Source organism: Chlorocebus sabaeus, chromosome 11, assembly GCF_047675955.1.
Source record: "Chlorocebus sabaeus isolate Y175 chromosome 11, mChlSab1.0.hap1, whole genome shotgun sequence".
NCBI lineage: Eukaryota > Metazoa > Chordata > Mammalia > Primates > Cercopithecidae > Chlorocebus > Chlorocebus sabaeus.
Window position 1 is genome coordinate 63,210,204 of NC_132914.1, and position 15,188 is coordinate 63,225,391.

At 39.8% G+C, this 15,188-nt stretch overlaps 1 protein-coding gene across 1 annotated transcript in view; it reads left to right on the top strand.

Moving 5' to 3' along the window:
* Positions 1-12,132, top strand: part of HMGA2 (high mobility group AT-hook 2) — a 141,498-nt gene extending 129,366 nt beyond the window's left edge. The window contains exon 5 of the mRNA XM_008003920.3: positions 9,141-12,132. Coding sequence (XP_008002111.1) covers positions 9,141-9,188 — 48 coding nt within the window. The 3' untranslated portion in view covers positions 9,189-12,132. The remainder of the gene's footprint in view (positions 1-9,140) is intronic.
* Positions 12,133-15,188: the final 3,056 nt, after the last annotated feature.

A 15,188-nucleotide genomic window follows, 5' to 3' on the forward strand; every position in this document is an offset into this window, starting at 1 on the left:
CCCATCACTAGGCTAATTAATTTCTCTTTGCTCTGTTTATCCACCTAGGAAATGGAATAATAATGCCTTTTCCCTTCCTCCCAAGAACATTACAAGAGATTCATAATTATATAAATTCCAGGTAGCATTATTACGTTCTGACTTATTTTTGACTGTTTTTCATTTCCAGATATTTATCGTCTCAAAAATTCTAGAATCCTGATTTATTCCAAAGTACTTCCTCTTTGACGTCAAGTGTTTTCCTTGAATGTTTTTTAAAGCAGGATTTTTTAGCTGGAGGAAATTTTCTAGTAATTGCTCCATCCTATCATTAGGGCTAAAGAATTCAGAATCATCTTCCTAGTATTTCTGTCACATGTATACAGAATTACAAAGGCTCTGTGGTAAAGTATCCTTATACCGCCCAATGCTGAAGTCTCCTCAGATCTTCAAGAATGGCCCTTCTTGAACCTGGGGTACAAAGCAGCAGAGTTTATTCTGAGGAGACGAATTCAGAATTATGACAAATCTCAGCACCTACATATGCACTTGTGTTTGTGCGTACAAGTACATGCATCTAGAGAGAAATAAAAAGTGGAGGACCACCCTGTTGCAGGGGTTCGTGTTTGGGAAATCCACCAGGTGTCATCAGCTGCAAACATCAACTGTGTCCCATAATCCTAATGGGAGAGTTAATAGCCTCTTAAAAATCTAAAGGGGAAAATCTGTAATATGCACGTTAACTTTTTTCTAAAATTCCAAAACCAATGAAAACGGCTTACAAAATAGCTCTACTATATTTCCACTTCAAGTGATAAACAATAAATTGAAATTAGCTAATTAGAAATAAATAGAAATGAGGCTGGGTGCGGTGTCATGCCTGTAATCCCAACACTTAGGGATGTCAGGAGTTCGAGACCAGCCTGGCCAACATGGAGAAGCCCCGTCTCTACTAAATACACAAAAATTAGCCAGGCGTGGCAGCAGGCACCTATAATTCCAGCTACTTGGGAGGCTGAGGCAGGAGAATCGCTTGAACCTGGTTGGCGGGGGAGGGTTGCCGTGAGCAGAGATTGTGCCACTGCACTCCAGCCTGGGTGACAGCAAGACTCCATCTCAAAAGAAAGAAATAGAAATCAGCTCATTTTTTAGCAATTTGAGCAGTTGAATTCTCAGTCATATGAATTACATTCTTAACCCTAGTAGGAAATGGTGGTAGGTTTTTCTTTTTCTTTTTTTAAAAAAAGAAACACCATAAAAGTACCAGATTATTATTATTATTATTAGAGGGTGCTTTGTTACTCAGGTTTTTACTTTGATAAAAATAAGTTCTTTCCATCTGAGATGTCTAAAAATGTTTCTCTAGTTTATCAGGTATTTGATCGTTTATTGCTATTTCCCTTTTAAGGCTTTCACCTGAGACTTGAAGGGACTCCCTAAATGTAATTCAGACATTTTTCTCTCACCTTTCTTCTACCCAAAGGGAAAACAGGTTTTTAAAATCCAAAAGTTCTCAACCCTTTCAATCTACTTTCCCCATTGTTGTACAGCCCTGGCAAACAATGCCTCTGGCAATTAGGACAGGTACAAACCTGCTCCTTTTCAATTTCCCAGTGAGAGGATTGCAAAGTTTTCAGTTTCTAAAAGACTGGGAACAAAGCTTTCTGTTTCAAAAAAGAGTTTTCACTTGCGAGTAACATCTTCTGTGGGTGGTGTGCACCCGGGCAAAGAAATCTCAGTAAGCCTTGATTATCACGGGATTTCTTCCCCCTCAAAATAAAATGTTGAATGTTTTTACAGAGACTTCAAGGGCAGTTTTAAGGATGTTTATATTTCAGACAACCTAAACATTGTTTGGAGCAAAATGAGAGATTTCATTTTGGGACAAGCAAGTTGATGAATTGCAGTCAGCATCTCGTTCTCAAAGAAGGCATTTTTACTGGGGGCTTTTAGTCTAGACATACAAAGAGGGAAGGAGGAAAGGGGAAAGCATTCTCACTCTAACACTCATCTTTTACATGGTACCTTGGCCAGTGCAGTAAATAGTTCATAATAAATCAGACTTACAAATACTCACTCGTCTACTCACTCAAGGAACATAATGATTTATACTGCCTAAGTCATAAAGATTACTGATGTATTTATTTTTTTCCTTATGCACTTTCAAGCTGGTAAAACATCTTGTGGGCCAGTAAATGTTTAGTACCAACTGGCAAAACATGAAGAATCATATCAAAGGCTGCCCTGAGTTGCACTGTTTTGTTGTATAGGAAATACTTTTTGACTTAACCGCTGACCTCTGACATCACACAGGTCAAGGGAAAAGGAGAGAGCAAAGTAGAAACCAAGGTTTAACCCTTAATAAAGTAGCTCAAGGACATAGCAGCACAGGGAAATTGGAGGGCAGAGGAAGCATATCAAAATGATTATTAACTGTAAACAGATGAAGTAATTAGCTTAGCTAACAGTTGTAATACAGGAATATTGGCAGGATGAAGTCAGCGGTTCTTGGCAGGAAATGTTTTATAGAGATGACAACTTCTAACAGAAGTGAAAGAACATCACTCAATTTAGGGCAACTTATAAAACTCCAAAAGGCAAAATTTAGTGTTTCTGGACTTGACAAATTTGCCGAGAGTTTTTTTTTTTTTTAAGTATGACTGTTTCTGTGTGGGGAAGTCTGTGGATTAGGCTCAAAACAAAATGGCAGTGGCTGCCTGCATTTCCCCTTCACATTGCAGAATTTTCCTCTACATTTTGATGTGTACTGGATAAAAACCAATTATTTACTCAATATATATCTTTCTTCTTATTCTCCAAACTTACTGACCCAAATTAATGTGGAACAAATAGCAATTGGCTTTAAAACCTGGTCTTTCTAAGAAAATCCCTAATTATTGCATAGAAATATATTGCATTGTCTCAGACACTCACATTCAGGAAATGTTTGCTGGACACTCAAATGTCTACTGAGAAATTATTTGTTAACTTACTGTTATTGATATTTTTATAATCTTACTCAAAAGTCATAACTCAGGATAATGAATAACATTTGGTGCAATAATGATTAAAATCCACAAATGTTCTGTTCCCTGGCTGCAAATACAACACCTATGCAAAATTTTACACATCTACAAAACAAAAGGAAAAGGTTTTTCCTAGTCTATGCCATTAATAAGCACATCTGGAATATAACCCTTAAGCAGTCTTTAATCATAATTTAAAGCTACTTTGCATAAAAATAAGAACATTCCACAACAGTTGTGGAAACACTGAAATAAATTTTCTTCTTCTGGGCTGGACATGATGGCTCATGTCTGTGATCCCAGCACTTTGAGAGGCTGAGGCAGAAGTATCCCTTGAGCCCAGGAGTTTGAGACCAGCCTGAGTAACATAGTGAGACCCTATCTCTATTTAAAAAAAAAAAAAAAAAAAAAAATCCCTTCTTTTGAATACTTTGTTTATGCAAAAATCCTTTTGCTGTCTTTAGCTATTTTTTTAAATGCAGTGTTCCTGTGATAAGAATTGAACCTGGCATGGAAAACTGATCAAACCAGTAATCCTCAGAAATCGTGACTCCTGAAACTTATAATTAGTTTATACCCAAAATGATTTCCCTGTTTGAAAAATGTGCCTACTATCTCCAGATTTTTAAAAAATAGCCCTTTATCCCAGGAAGGAGAAATTCATTGTATCCCAGAGACCAGCATTACTTCTGTTGCGATATTTTCAGTAATGGAACTCTATTGAGATTACAGACAAGACAAGCCAGAGAGCATTTTAGGAAGCTAATACTTTTATTTTACTTTCCTCTGGGGACCCTATTGAATAGTTTTTTTCTTTCTTAAGAACCTATCCTTGAATCATAGGTAAAGAAATAATCACAGAATTAGTAACTGACATTAATAATCACAGCTTCACACTATAGTCTTACTGGATTTTTACTCTTTCTCAAGGTTTCCCCAAGTGGTTGTCACATTTCTCACACAATCCTGCAGTGTAGATAGACATGTATAGTCATTACTGGTCTGGCAGAGTGGGACTGAGACCTGCTAGTGCAGTGGTTGGCATCTATGATTAGTGAGGTCCAAGCTCAACCTTCTTTACATTAAACATGCCCTAGCAAGACCTTCAAACCAACTTTATTAAGCTGATGCTAACACACACAAAGTAGTCCTAACAATTCTATGTTATATATACGTAATGCAAAAATAAAGACAAGATCAGGTACAAATGCTGTCAATATCTCAACTTCTTGTCTCCTTTTGAAAAACGTAATTCCTGCCTAGCATTTCCACCAGAATCCGTTGCTCTTACCAGATAATATGGTTTATATGTGTTCCATTTAACATGTTTTTTAAAAATTTGCTGTAGAGTTTTCCTAGTTGGAGGAAATAATCACTTTCCATTAAGTTAAATAGTCTTGATACATTTTAAACGAAAATATCTGACAGAATAGAAAAACTCAGCTTTGTGGTCTTGTCGGTCACTTAACTACAGATGGAACTTGAAAAACTAGTTCCTGGTCATTGCTGCTGAGGAGAGCCCTTTATTTCTGCTGTAACAGGACTGACTCAAGATACTCATGAACGTGGAAAACTCCTAAGTGTGTCGTTCTGAGTTCCTGAGAAATTGAACCTACACAGATAACAAAAAAAAGAATGCCATTTAGCCATAACTACCCTTTCTAGATTACCAAGTATTTGTAGGTTTATTGGCAAGATAGCTTAAATTACATATGTATTTCTGGCCTGCAACATCATGTAATAGAAGAGTTGCAGAATTATTTGCAGTTAAGAAAAAAAAAAAGATAAGGACTTATTAAAGCTGACATGGACTTCTGTGATTTTTGCACTCCTTACCGCACACAAAGGAGGGCATCGTGGTAACACCACCTCTGAGTCTGTATTTCCCGGTTCCATTTAGAATCCACTGGCCTCTTCTACTGCAGACCTGCTGTTTAGTCTGCATCTGAAAATTAAACCCAGAGCTTCAGCTCTTAGCATTAAATACTGAACTTTCTTCCAGCACACACCCTCATCCATGCCTGTATGGTAAGTCTTATTAAACTCAAGACATTTTAAAATTCCATCAGCCTTAGGAGTTAAGTTTGGATATTGGGCTGTCTTCCTCCTCCTTTTTAATCAATTAGCAGAAGTGTACCCAAAGGTGTATATATCACATGCATCATATTGAACCAAATTAAAAGAACAGTGATACGTGCAAACTATATTTCTGGGTTTTAGTGGAGTTTTTTTCAAGCTTAGCTAAAACAATGAAAGAGTTACATTTACCAAATTCCTTTTTTCATGAACAAAAGGAAAACTAAGGCAAAGTAAGTGCACTTTTCCAGTAGTTATAATAAAAATATAGTTTTCCAACTCTGCCCATCCCTTGCCCCGCTCATCAATTTTCTGCCAAGAAAGCTCACATGTTTCAGCCCGGTACCACGCAACCTCACTTGTCTTTGTAAAGTAGCTGCATGATGGCTGGGAGCTGTTCGGTGTTTAGAGGCCTTAGTGGCTGGTGCTCATAAAAATGTCACTGTGCACTTGCACTTTGAAAAGTCCTTTCATATGAACATTCCTGAAGCCCCATTCCAACAGGTAAGCCTTCTTGACCAAAGAGCGGCTGTTTAGCCTTCCCACCCTGCCACTAGACCCTAATGAGATGTGTGTAACTCTTGGCTACAGTTTTCTTCTTATTATTACTTCAAGGCTTTTCTTTGGAGCTACACAAGCTCAAAGGTCCTTTGACCATTAGGTGACAAATGTGATGCAATTTTTTAAAAACATGTCAAGGTACAAGCTATTGTCTATAACACACAGCCTTTTTTTTTTTTTTTTTTTTGAGGTCTCCCAAGCTGGAGTGCAGTGGCGCCATCTCTGCTCACTGCAAGCTCCGCTTCCCGGGTTCACGCCATTCTCCTGCCTCAGCCTCCCAAGTAGCTGGGACTACAGGTGCCCGCCACTACACCTGGCTAATTTTTTTGTATTTTTAGTAGAGATGGGGTTTCACTGTGTTAGCCAGGATGGTCTTGATCTCCTGACCTCGTGATCCGCCCACTTCGGCCTCCCAGAGTGCTGGGATTACAGGCGTGAGCCACCGTGCCTGGCCCCAGCCATGTCTTTTAAGTTACTAAAGATGATTGAAGCTCAGGGGTCCCTACCAACTCCTCAGTTACAGAAACAGTACTCTTTGGGGATGTCAGAGCCAGCTGCTTATTCTCCTTGTCACCTGTTTCTGTTCTCTCTTTGTACCACAGAAGCACCCTGTGTTAACTCTGGCCAGACCATGACACTTAGGGGAGCTAAGAATGGGTTTTCCAACCTCATTCCTGACAGGGAGGGTTTTTCTTCTCTTCATTGAATGTACACTTGTGGTACAGAATCCACACATGTAGCCAAAGACCAAGTCACTGGGAAGGTGAGAGCTGAGGTTTGCAGAAGTGGGAAGAGCCACCTGCCCCGCCACATCACCCCTTTGGGAACCATTCCTTCCTTTGAAGGGTGGCCAGCCAGGGCTATGCCAAGAAGAGAGAGCTCTCCACTAACTAGACATTTGAGAAAACCATCATTCTGAGCATGTGAGAGCCACCCTGCCTGCAAACCTTTAACAGAGTGAGACTCCCACCCTCTGACATCCTAGTCATGTTCCCAGTGCTAACTGATAGTCACTAGTAGAAGAATTCCAAGGTCAGCAGAAAGATGCATTAATAAAACAACTACCCACATTGTGTTAAGAACAGTTAAGGAAACATTATGATCTACCACCATTTTCATTTGAATTGTGTCTAAGGGGTTGGAAGTCAGGAGTTTCAGGAGCTCACCTCAAGCAAAGTTTCTGGGAATGTTTTGAAAAGCTGATCACATTCCATCTAGTACAAGGTCTTTGTTAAGTTCACGGCCTGAAAATTCTGTTTCCTTTCGGATTTGAAAGTACCTTGGTTTCCGGATAGTATAGAAAAATCGAACAGTTAGAAATGGAATAATTACAGCTCAATCCAGGAGGTTTGCCAGCTTGACTGTGCTCTATTAATTTGTTAACCATAAGAAGGAATAAAATATACCTGCTGGCTTTTATGCCGTGGTCTGTTTCAGAGTAATCACCTAAGTCCACACCTCATGTCATAATGAGAAGTGAGTCATCTGGGGACAGACGAGGTGTGTATCTGCCTAACAGTTCAGTGACTTTCTGGAATTTAAATATTAAATGAAAGGACAGGGTCACAGGGCAGCTGATCTTTGGCTCGCCTCTCTTTCGTCTGCCCATGGCTTTGATCATGCTACATCCTCCTTTGTGGCCAGGGCTCCACAGAGAATCTCAGGGTCATGGCCTGTTGCCTAGTCAAGAGGTATAAACCTGCTGCTTATATATGTGAAGCCCACAGTTTGGGGGTTGGGAGTTAAAGGGGAGGTAGCCTCATACGTTCCACTTTTCCCACAAAACCCAAAGCAGACTAAACAAAACCGGTGTGAAATCTCATGACTTGATGCTGCCATGGTTATATTTTTCAAGCTGTAATCCATTCATTTGTATGTGTGTTTATTCCCAGGATTTACAGCTCTCTCAGTCTTCAGGGGGAAGGAGAATATTTGAAACCTTTTGCAAAGGGTTTGAAGTATGCAGTGGCCTGTGATTAAAGCCCAGGATAGAGAGAGAGTGTGTGTGTGTGTGTGTGTGTGTATGTGCATTCATGTGAGTGGGTGAGTGCCCGTTCATGTGGGGTTTTTTCTCCCATTTGCTGCTTTTACGCAAAAGCGTCACACATGGTAGCATTTAGGAGCCCCTTCACAGCTGAAGTGTTTCAAACACTAATGAATGGAAGTTTGGTCATATAATGCAGACAAGCTTTAAGGCATGCTTTACTGAATGGTGTACTGTGGTGACCTGGGAAAGGAAGAGAGGTATAAATTGTGTCGGTTAGCCACCCAGACAAAATGAAGCCATGTGGAAAATCAAATCTATTAAAGTATGAAGACTGTTATAAGCTGTTTTAAGCTGGCCATTCTTAAAGGGGCTCGGTCTGCTGCAGGAGTAAATGTTTACCTCTTCTCCCAGATCTTTTTCACATGCCGTCTTATGAGACAATGTGCAGCATTTGATAAAAATCATCCTCTCACTAACGACGCTTTTATCGGAAATGTTTATTGTCTCCGCTTTACCACCCATGTCCTGAAAGGTACTGCACATTTGTTAAATAAGCAAAAGGAAAGAGAACTTTGCGGCTCAAGCCGGCTCGCAGAAACCCCAACAAATTCCAGAGCCATAAGGAATCAGAAAAAGGAAAAGGGAAGGAGGAGTTAGATTTATATGAAGAGGGGGCCTTGCAAAAACATATATATTAGATTTTCTCTGCTTGGCTAGCCCACCATCAAATGTTTGGTCCATGCGGATTAGTATTGAGATTGAGCAGTTACGCTGAACTTGGGTCACTGTCTCAAAATGTGCTTTAATAAATACAAGGGGGAGGAAATGGATTTGAGAAGGCTCGTTGTCCGCTCTGCCCCTGCTCTCACACTGCCTCTGCACAGTGGTGTAGCGGTCACACGCTGGTGTTGGCACCAAAACCGACCCGACCCAAATCCTGGTCCCACACACCCTGTAATTTTGGGCACATTCCTTGTCTGTGCCTTGGTTTTCTCATCTGTAAAATAGGAATATTAACAGAAGGTGCGTAAGCATCTGGTAAGCACTCTAAAAATACCAGCTATTATTACCAGTATTGGGAGGGTGGGTTCTTTTATGCCTTAAGAACTGATCCCCCTAACTCTATTTTACTTGTGTGCCGCTGTTTAAAACTGATGAATGGCATGCTGTCGGGAAAAATTTATTCCATTCCAATTTTTTTTCTAATTGGTGAGTAACCGTGCATTGCCCTGACCGTCTCTGGACAGCAAACAATTGAATTTGCTGACCAGCCGCCATGATGTCAAGCCTTAAGTCAACAGTGGCTAATGACCACTCTGGGAAAAAACAACACCTTGATTCCTCAATTACGGTTTAAGAAGCCCTGGCAATGAGGGCTCGCCAGTCATCGTCATCCTCTTTTGAGGCAAGCATAATGTGCTGTGGAAACAGGTTACCTCTGCACTGTTGGCAAGAGCAGCCCACACAGTATAACGATTGAGCGTCATGGCTGTGCCCTTTGTGTGTTCCAGGAGGAAACTGAAGAGACATCCTCACAAGAGTCTGCCGAAGAGGACTAGGGGGCGCCAGCGTTCGATTTCTACCTCAGCAGCAGTTGGATCTTTTGAAGGGAGAAGACACTGCAGTGACCACTTATTCTGTATTGCCATGGTCTTTCCACTTTCATCTGGGGTGGGGTGGGGTGGGGCGGGGGAGGGTGGGGGTGGGGTGGGGAGAAATCACATAACCTTAAAAAGGACTATATTAATCACCTTCTTTGTAATCCCTTCACAGTCCCAGGTTTAGTGAAAAACTGCTGTAAACACAGGGGACACAGCTTAACAATGCAACTTTTAATTACTGTTTTCTTTTTTCTTAACCTACTAATAGTTTGTTGATCTGATAAGCAAGAGTGGGCGGGTGAGAAAAACTGAATTGGGTTTAGTCAATCACTGCACTGCATGCAAACAAGAAACGTGTCACACTTGTGATGTCGGGCATTCATATAGGAAGAACGCGGTGTGTAACACTGTGTACGCCTCAAATACCACCCCAACCCACTCCCTGTAGTGAATCCTCTGTTTAGAACACCAAAGATAAGGACTAGATACTACTTTCTCTTTTTCGTATAATCTTGTAGACACTTACTTGATGATTTTTAACTTTTTATTTCTAAATGAGACGAAATGCTGATGTATCCTTTCATTCAGCTTACAAACCAGAAAAGGTTATGTTCATTTTTCAAAAAGGGAAGTAAGCAAACGAATATTGCCAACTTTTCTATTTATGGATATCACACATATCAGCAGGAGTAATAAATTTACTCACAGCACTTGTTTTCAGGACACTTCATTTTTAGGAAATCTACTTCCTACAGAGCCAAATGCCATTTAGCAATCAATAACACTTGTCAGCCTCAGAGCATTTAAGGAACCTAGACAAGTAAAATTATCCTCTTTGTAATTTAATGAAAAGGTACAACAGAATAATGCATGATTAACTCACCTAATTATGAGGTGAGAGGAGCGAAATCTAAATTTCTTTTGCTATAATTATACGTCAATTTAAAAAGCAAAAAAAAAAAAAAAAAAAAAAAGGGGGCAGTCTATCTCTCTCTGTCTCTCTCCCTCTTCCTCTCCCTCTCTCTTTTCATTGTGTATCAGTTTCCATGAAAGACCTAAATACCACTTACCTCAAATTAAGCATATGTGTTACTTCAAGTAATACGTTTTGACATAAGATGGTTGACCGAGGTGCTTTTCTTCGGCTTGAGTTCACCATCTCTTCATTCAAACTGCACTTTTAGCCAGAGATGCAATATATCCCCACTACTCAATACTACCTCTGAATGTTACAATGAATTTACAGTCTAGTACTTATTACATGCTGCTATACACAAGCAATGCAAGAAAAAAACTTACTGGGTAGGTGATTCTAATCATCTGCAGTTCTTTTTGTACACTTAATTACAGTTAAAGAAGCAATCTCCTTACTGTGTTTCAGCATGACTATGTATTTTTCTATGTTTTTTTAATTAAAAATTTTTACAAATACTTGTTTCAGCTTCTCTGCTAGATTTCTACATTAACTTGAAAATGTTTTAACCAAGTCGCTCCTAGGTTCTTAAGGATAATTTTCCTCAATCACACTACACATCACACAAGATTTGACTGTAATGTTTAAATATTACCCTCCAAGTCTGTACCTCAAATGAATTGTTTAAGGAAATGGACTAATTGACTTGCAAAGACCTACCTCCAGACTTCAAAAGAAATGAACTTGTTACTTGCAGCATTCATTTGTTTTTTCAATGTTTGAAATAGTTCAAACTGCAGCTATCCCTAGTCAAAACTATTTTTATAAAAGACGTTTGATAGAAAGGAACACATTTTTACATATTTTTGCAAAATAAGTAAATAATAAATAAAATAAAAGCCAACCTTCAAAGAAACTTGAAGCTTTGTAGGTGAGATGCAACAAGCCCTGCTTTTGCATAATGCAATCAAAAATATGTGTTTTTAAGATTAGTTGAATATAAGAAAATGCTTGACAAATATTTTCATGTATTTTACACAAATGTGATTTTTGTAATATGTCTCAACCAGATTTATTTTAAACGCTTCTTATGTAGAGTTTTTATGCCTTTCTCTCCTAGTGAGTGTGCTGACTTTTTAACATGGTATTATCAACTGGGCCAGGAGGTAGTTTCTCATGATGGCTTTTGTCAGTATGGCTTTTAGTACTGAAGCCAAATGAAACTCAAAACCGTCTCTCTTCCAGCCGCTTCAGGGAGGTAGTTTCAAAAGCCACATACCTCTCTGAGACTGGCAGATCGCTCACTGTTGTGAATCACCAAAGGAGCTATGGAGAGAATTAAAACTCAACATTACTGTTAACTGTGCATTAAATAAGCAAATAAACAGTGGCTCATAAAAATTAAAGTCGCATTCCATATCTTTGGATGGGCCTTTTAGAAACCTCATTGGCCAGCTCATAAAATTGAAGCAATTGCTCGTGTTGGCCAGACATGGTACAACGAGTGATTTCCATCTCTGGTGAAGTTACACTTTTATTTCCCGTATGTTGTACAATCAAAACACACTACTACCTCTTAAGTCCCAGTATACCTCATTTTTCATACTGAAAAAAAAAAAAAAAAGCTTGTGGCCAATGGAACAGTAAGAACATCATAAAATTTTTATATATATAGTTTATTTTTGTGGGAGATAAATTTTATAGGACTGTTCTTTGCTGTTGTTGGTCACAGCTAAATAAGACTGGACATTTAACTTTTCTACCATTTCTGCAAGTTAGGTATGTTTGCAGGAGAAAAGTATCAAGACATTTAACTGCAGTTGACTTTCTCCCTGTTCCTTTGAGTGTCTTCTAACTTTATTCCTTGTTCTTCATGTAGAATTGCTGTCTATGATTGTACTTTGAATCGCTTGCTTGTTGAAAATATTTCTCTAGTGGATTATCACTGTCTGTTCTGCACAATAAACATAACAGCCTCTGTGATCCCCATGTGTTTTGATTCCTGCTCTTTGTTACAGTTCCATTAAATGAGTAATAAAGTTTGGTCAAAACAGGTCAAGGAGGGAGACACTCACAAGTCATTTTGTTGCACCCCTTGCACACACCTTGGTACACACGTACATAAAGTGTGTTTTACATATCATACTCCTTCAATCAACTGCCCTGAACTCACCTTTCAGATTCTGACATTTAATTCTACAGAGACAATCTTAGAAGAAACATGAAGAATAAGCTGTAGTTCCAAACTATAGAATTTTTACTTCAGGCTAGCATCTACAAAGTTTGTAAGGGAAGTAACTAATGCAACAGTTGTCTTCGAAGTAACATTGAAGAGAGATCTAGAAGTTTGATCAAAAGAATAAGAAATGAAAGCCACGAAGTGTCTCCTAGATAGGAGCCTTTTAACTCTAAAAAGTACTAGCAAAGTCAGAATGATTCTACCAAGTTCAAGGTCAACTTGACACTTAAGTTGCTAATTATGAATATATCCAGGATTTTTAAAAAGCTAAAACTTCTGGTTTGTACTATCACCATTGTTACTCAAATTTTCTTCATTTAGCTTCTTAAGAGAAATTTGTTTCTAGAAAGAGTTTGCCAATTTTAAGACATCTACTGTCAGGAAATTTGTTAAATGTATTACTTCATTCCTGAATTCATTCACTTATTCTCACAGTCAGTATTCTGTGAGTACCTTACTGAGTTATCCTGAAAAGTGGTTGCATCCCGAAACCCCTGCCAATACCAAGGACAAATCACAGGCCCTCTCACAGAAAGCCTTTATGGTCACCATCAGAGAGGGAGAATGGGTTTCAGCCAATGTAGCATTTCATATGGGAGCGTGGGGAGGGTGTGTATCTTTTAATGGGCTGAGGATGCTCAACTCTTTAGTGAATTCAGGAATAGTAAGTGGTGTAGTACTCTAGGCAGAAATAAAAACAGAATTTAGGAATGAATACCCTCCAGCCAGGGGGCATATGATGCAAACTCCAACTGTAACAAAACTTCAGAGAAGTGAAACATAAGGAGCCCAAGACCAGCACCGTGGCGCACTCCTATAGTTTCAGCTACTCAGAAGGCTAAAGCAGGAGGATCACTTGAGTCTAGGAGTTGGAGGTTGCAGTACACTGTGATCACACCTCTGAATAGCCACTGCTCTTCAGTCTGAGCAACACAGCAAAACTCAACCTCTCAAGTTAAAAAAAAAAAAAAAAAAAAAAAAAGCCCAAGAGCAGAGAGAAGACAGCAGATTTGATGCTCTTCTTTTCAAGTTAGCTTTATTTCTGTGAAATGACTTTTTATTGAGCAAGACTAATTTCTAGAGTTAGGTAAGGTCATTCTTGAGAAATTACTCTTCAGATCTAGGAATTCTGGCCTAAAAGTGGAAGAAAAATTGAAAAAATCAAAATTATTTTTGAAATACATAATTCAGATAGATAACAACCAGGGGGTCAAAAGGCAACAACAGGGGTCTACACCCCTAATCCGAGTTCGGCCATCTGTAAGAACTGGCAATCTGGTTTTTTCTGAAGTAGGAGGGGAATGGCGGCAGATATGACCCTCTCTCCTCCATCCTCAGCCTATGTATTTGGGACTCCACCCGAGCTGAGCCAGTCATGCCTTGGTTCCTCTCTCATACCAAGACCCAGTTGCGGCCCATGGGAAATGCCTCATGTCAGTGAGCAATACTCCACTTTGTACCTAGTTTGTAATAGTTAGGCTCTTGTTTTTGCTTTTGAGCCTGAATCAACACCTTGATGATCTGCCTCCACTCCATGTGTAAGTCTATCTCAGCCTTCCCAGGGCCCTAAATTCTTCCCCTGTACTGCCACCGACCCTAAGGTTGATCCCTTGTGACCTGTTAGTCCCATCTCCCTTCTATTCAATTACCTATTTTCTCACTTTTGGGTTTTGCTTGTCCTGTGGCTTCCTTAGTCCTAGTTTAAGCATACGTTCTTGAGGATGTGAAACAGCAACATTTGAGAATGCTGTGCTGCCAGAACCCAGACTGTAGGGTATCTACCTTGAAAGAAACTTGCTTTGTGAGGAAAATGGTAGACAGATCTAGCTCTAGTAGTGTGCTGCTGCTGAGAATCTAGAGAGTTCAGAGAAAAGAGGAGACCTTTAACACGCTGCCATGTGTGTTTTGAGATCTCCCCAAATCCTGGAGATCTCAAAAGCGTCAATGTCCTCCCAAGTCAGATCACTGACTAATGTCTGCTGTTCCACTGGGCATATTGGTCAGGTTTTAGAGGAATCTAAGGAAGAAGAGCTGCCATTTAAGTAGTAATGCTCCAAGAGATGCAATGAAACAAAGACAAAGTTGATATTAAAATGCAGATAGTTTAGTCTAGCACAGGCTAGCAGCTCCTACCCTAGAAATGAATGGCTGTGTTAGCCAGGATCCCTTCAGTTGCACTGGACATAAACCCAATACAGAATGACTTAAGCCAAACAAAACAAAACAAAACAAAATGTGTAGTAGCTGATAAACTAGGAAGTCCAGGATGTGGATCTTTAGGTACGGCTTGATCCAGGGACCCAAGGATGCGGCCAGAACTATAGTCTGTATATAACCTATAGTTCAGCTTTTCTCTATCTTGGCTTCATTCTTGGATAGGTTATCTTCTAGCGACGACAGGGTAGCTGCTGCAAGCCCCACACCCACATCATCTCGATCTAGCAAACTCTGAAGAAAGATCCTTATTTTTTTTTCAATATTTCTAACAAAATCTTGGGGTTGAATACTGTTGGGCCAATTTGGATCTCACGCCAATCACTATAAAATCATTCTGGCCAGAAGTGGGTGGGAGTGGAGAGAAAACACTGATTGGTCAGATCAGATGTGGGTCACATGTCTGTCCCTAGAGCTGGTCCATAAAGGCGGACCTCAGTAAGTGAGGGGGAGGGAAGAGAGGAGGTCCAGCCCCACGTGAAACACGAAATCAGAGACGCCCCAAAGACAAACCCAAGCCCACAGCCAGGAGAAGGGAAAATAGATACAGGAGAGAGGAAGGATAGCAGCTGCCTGTTACAATGGCACAGCC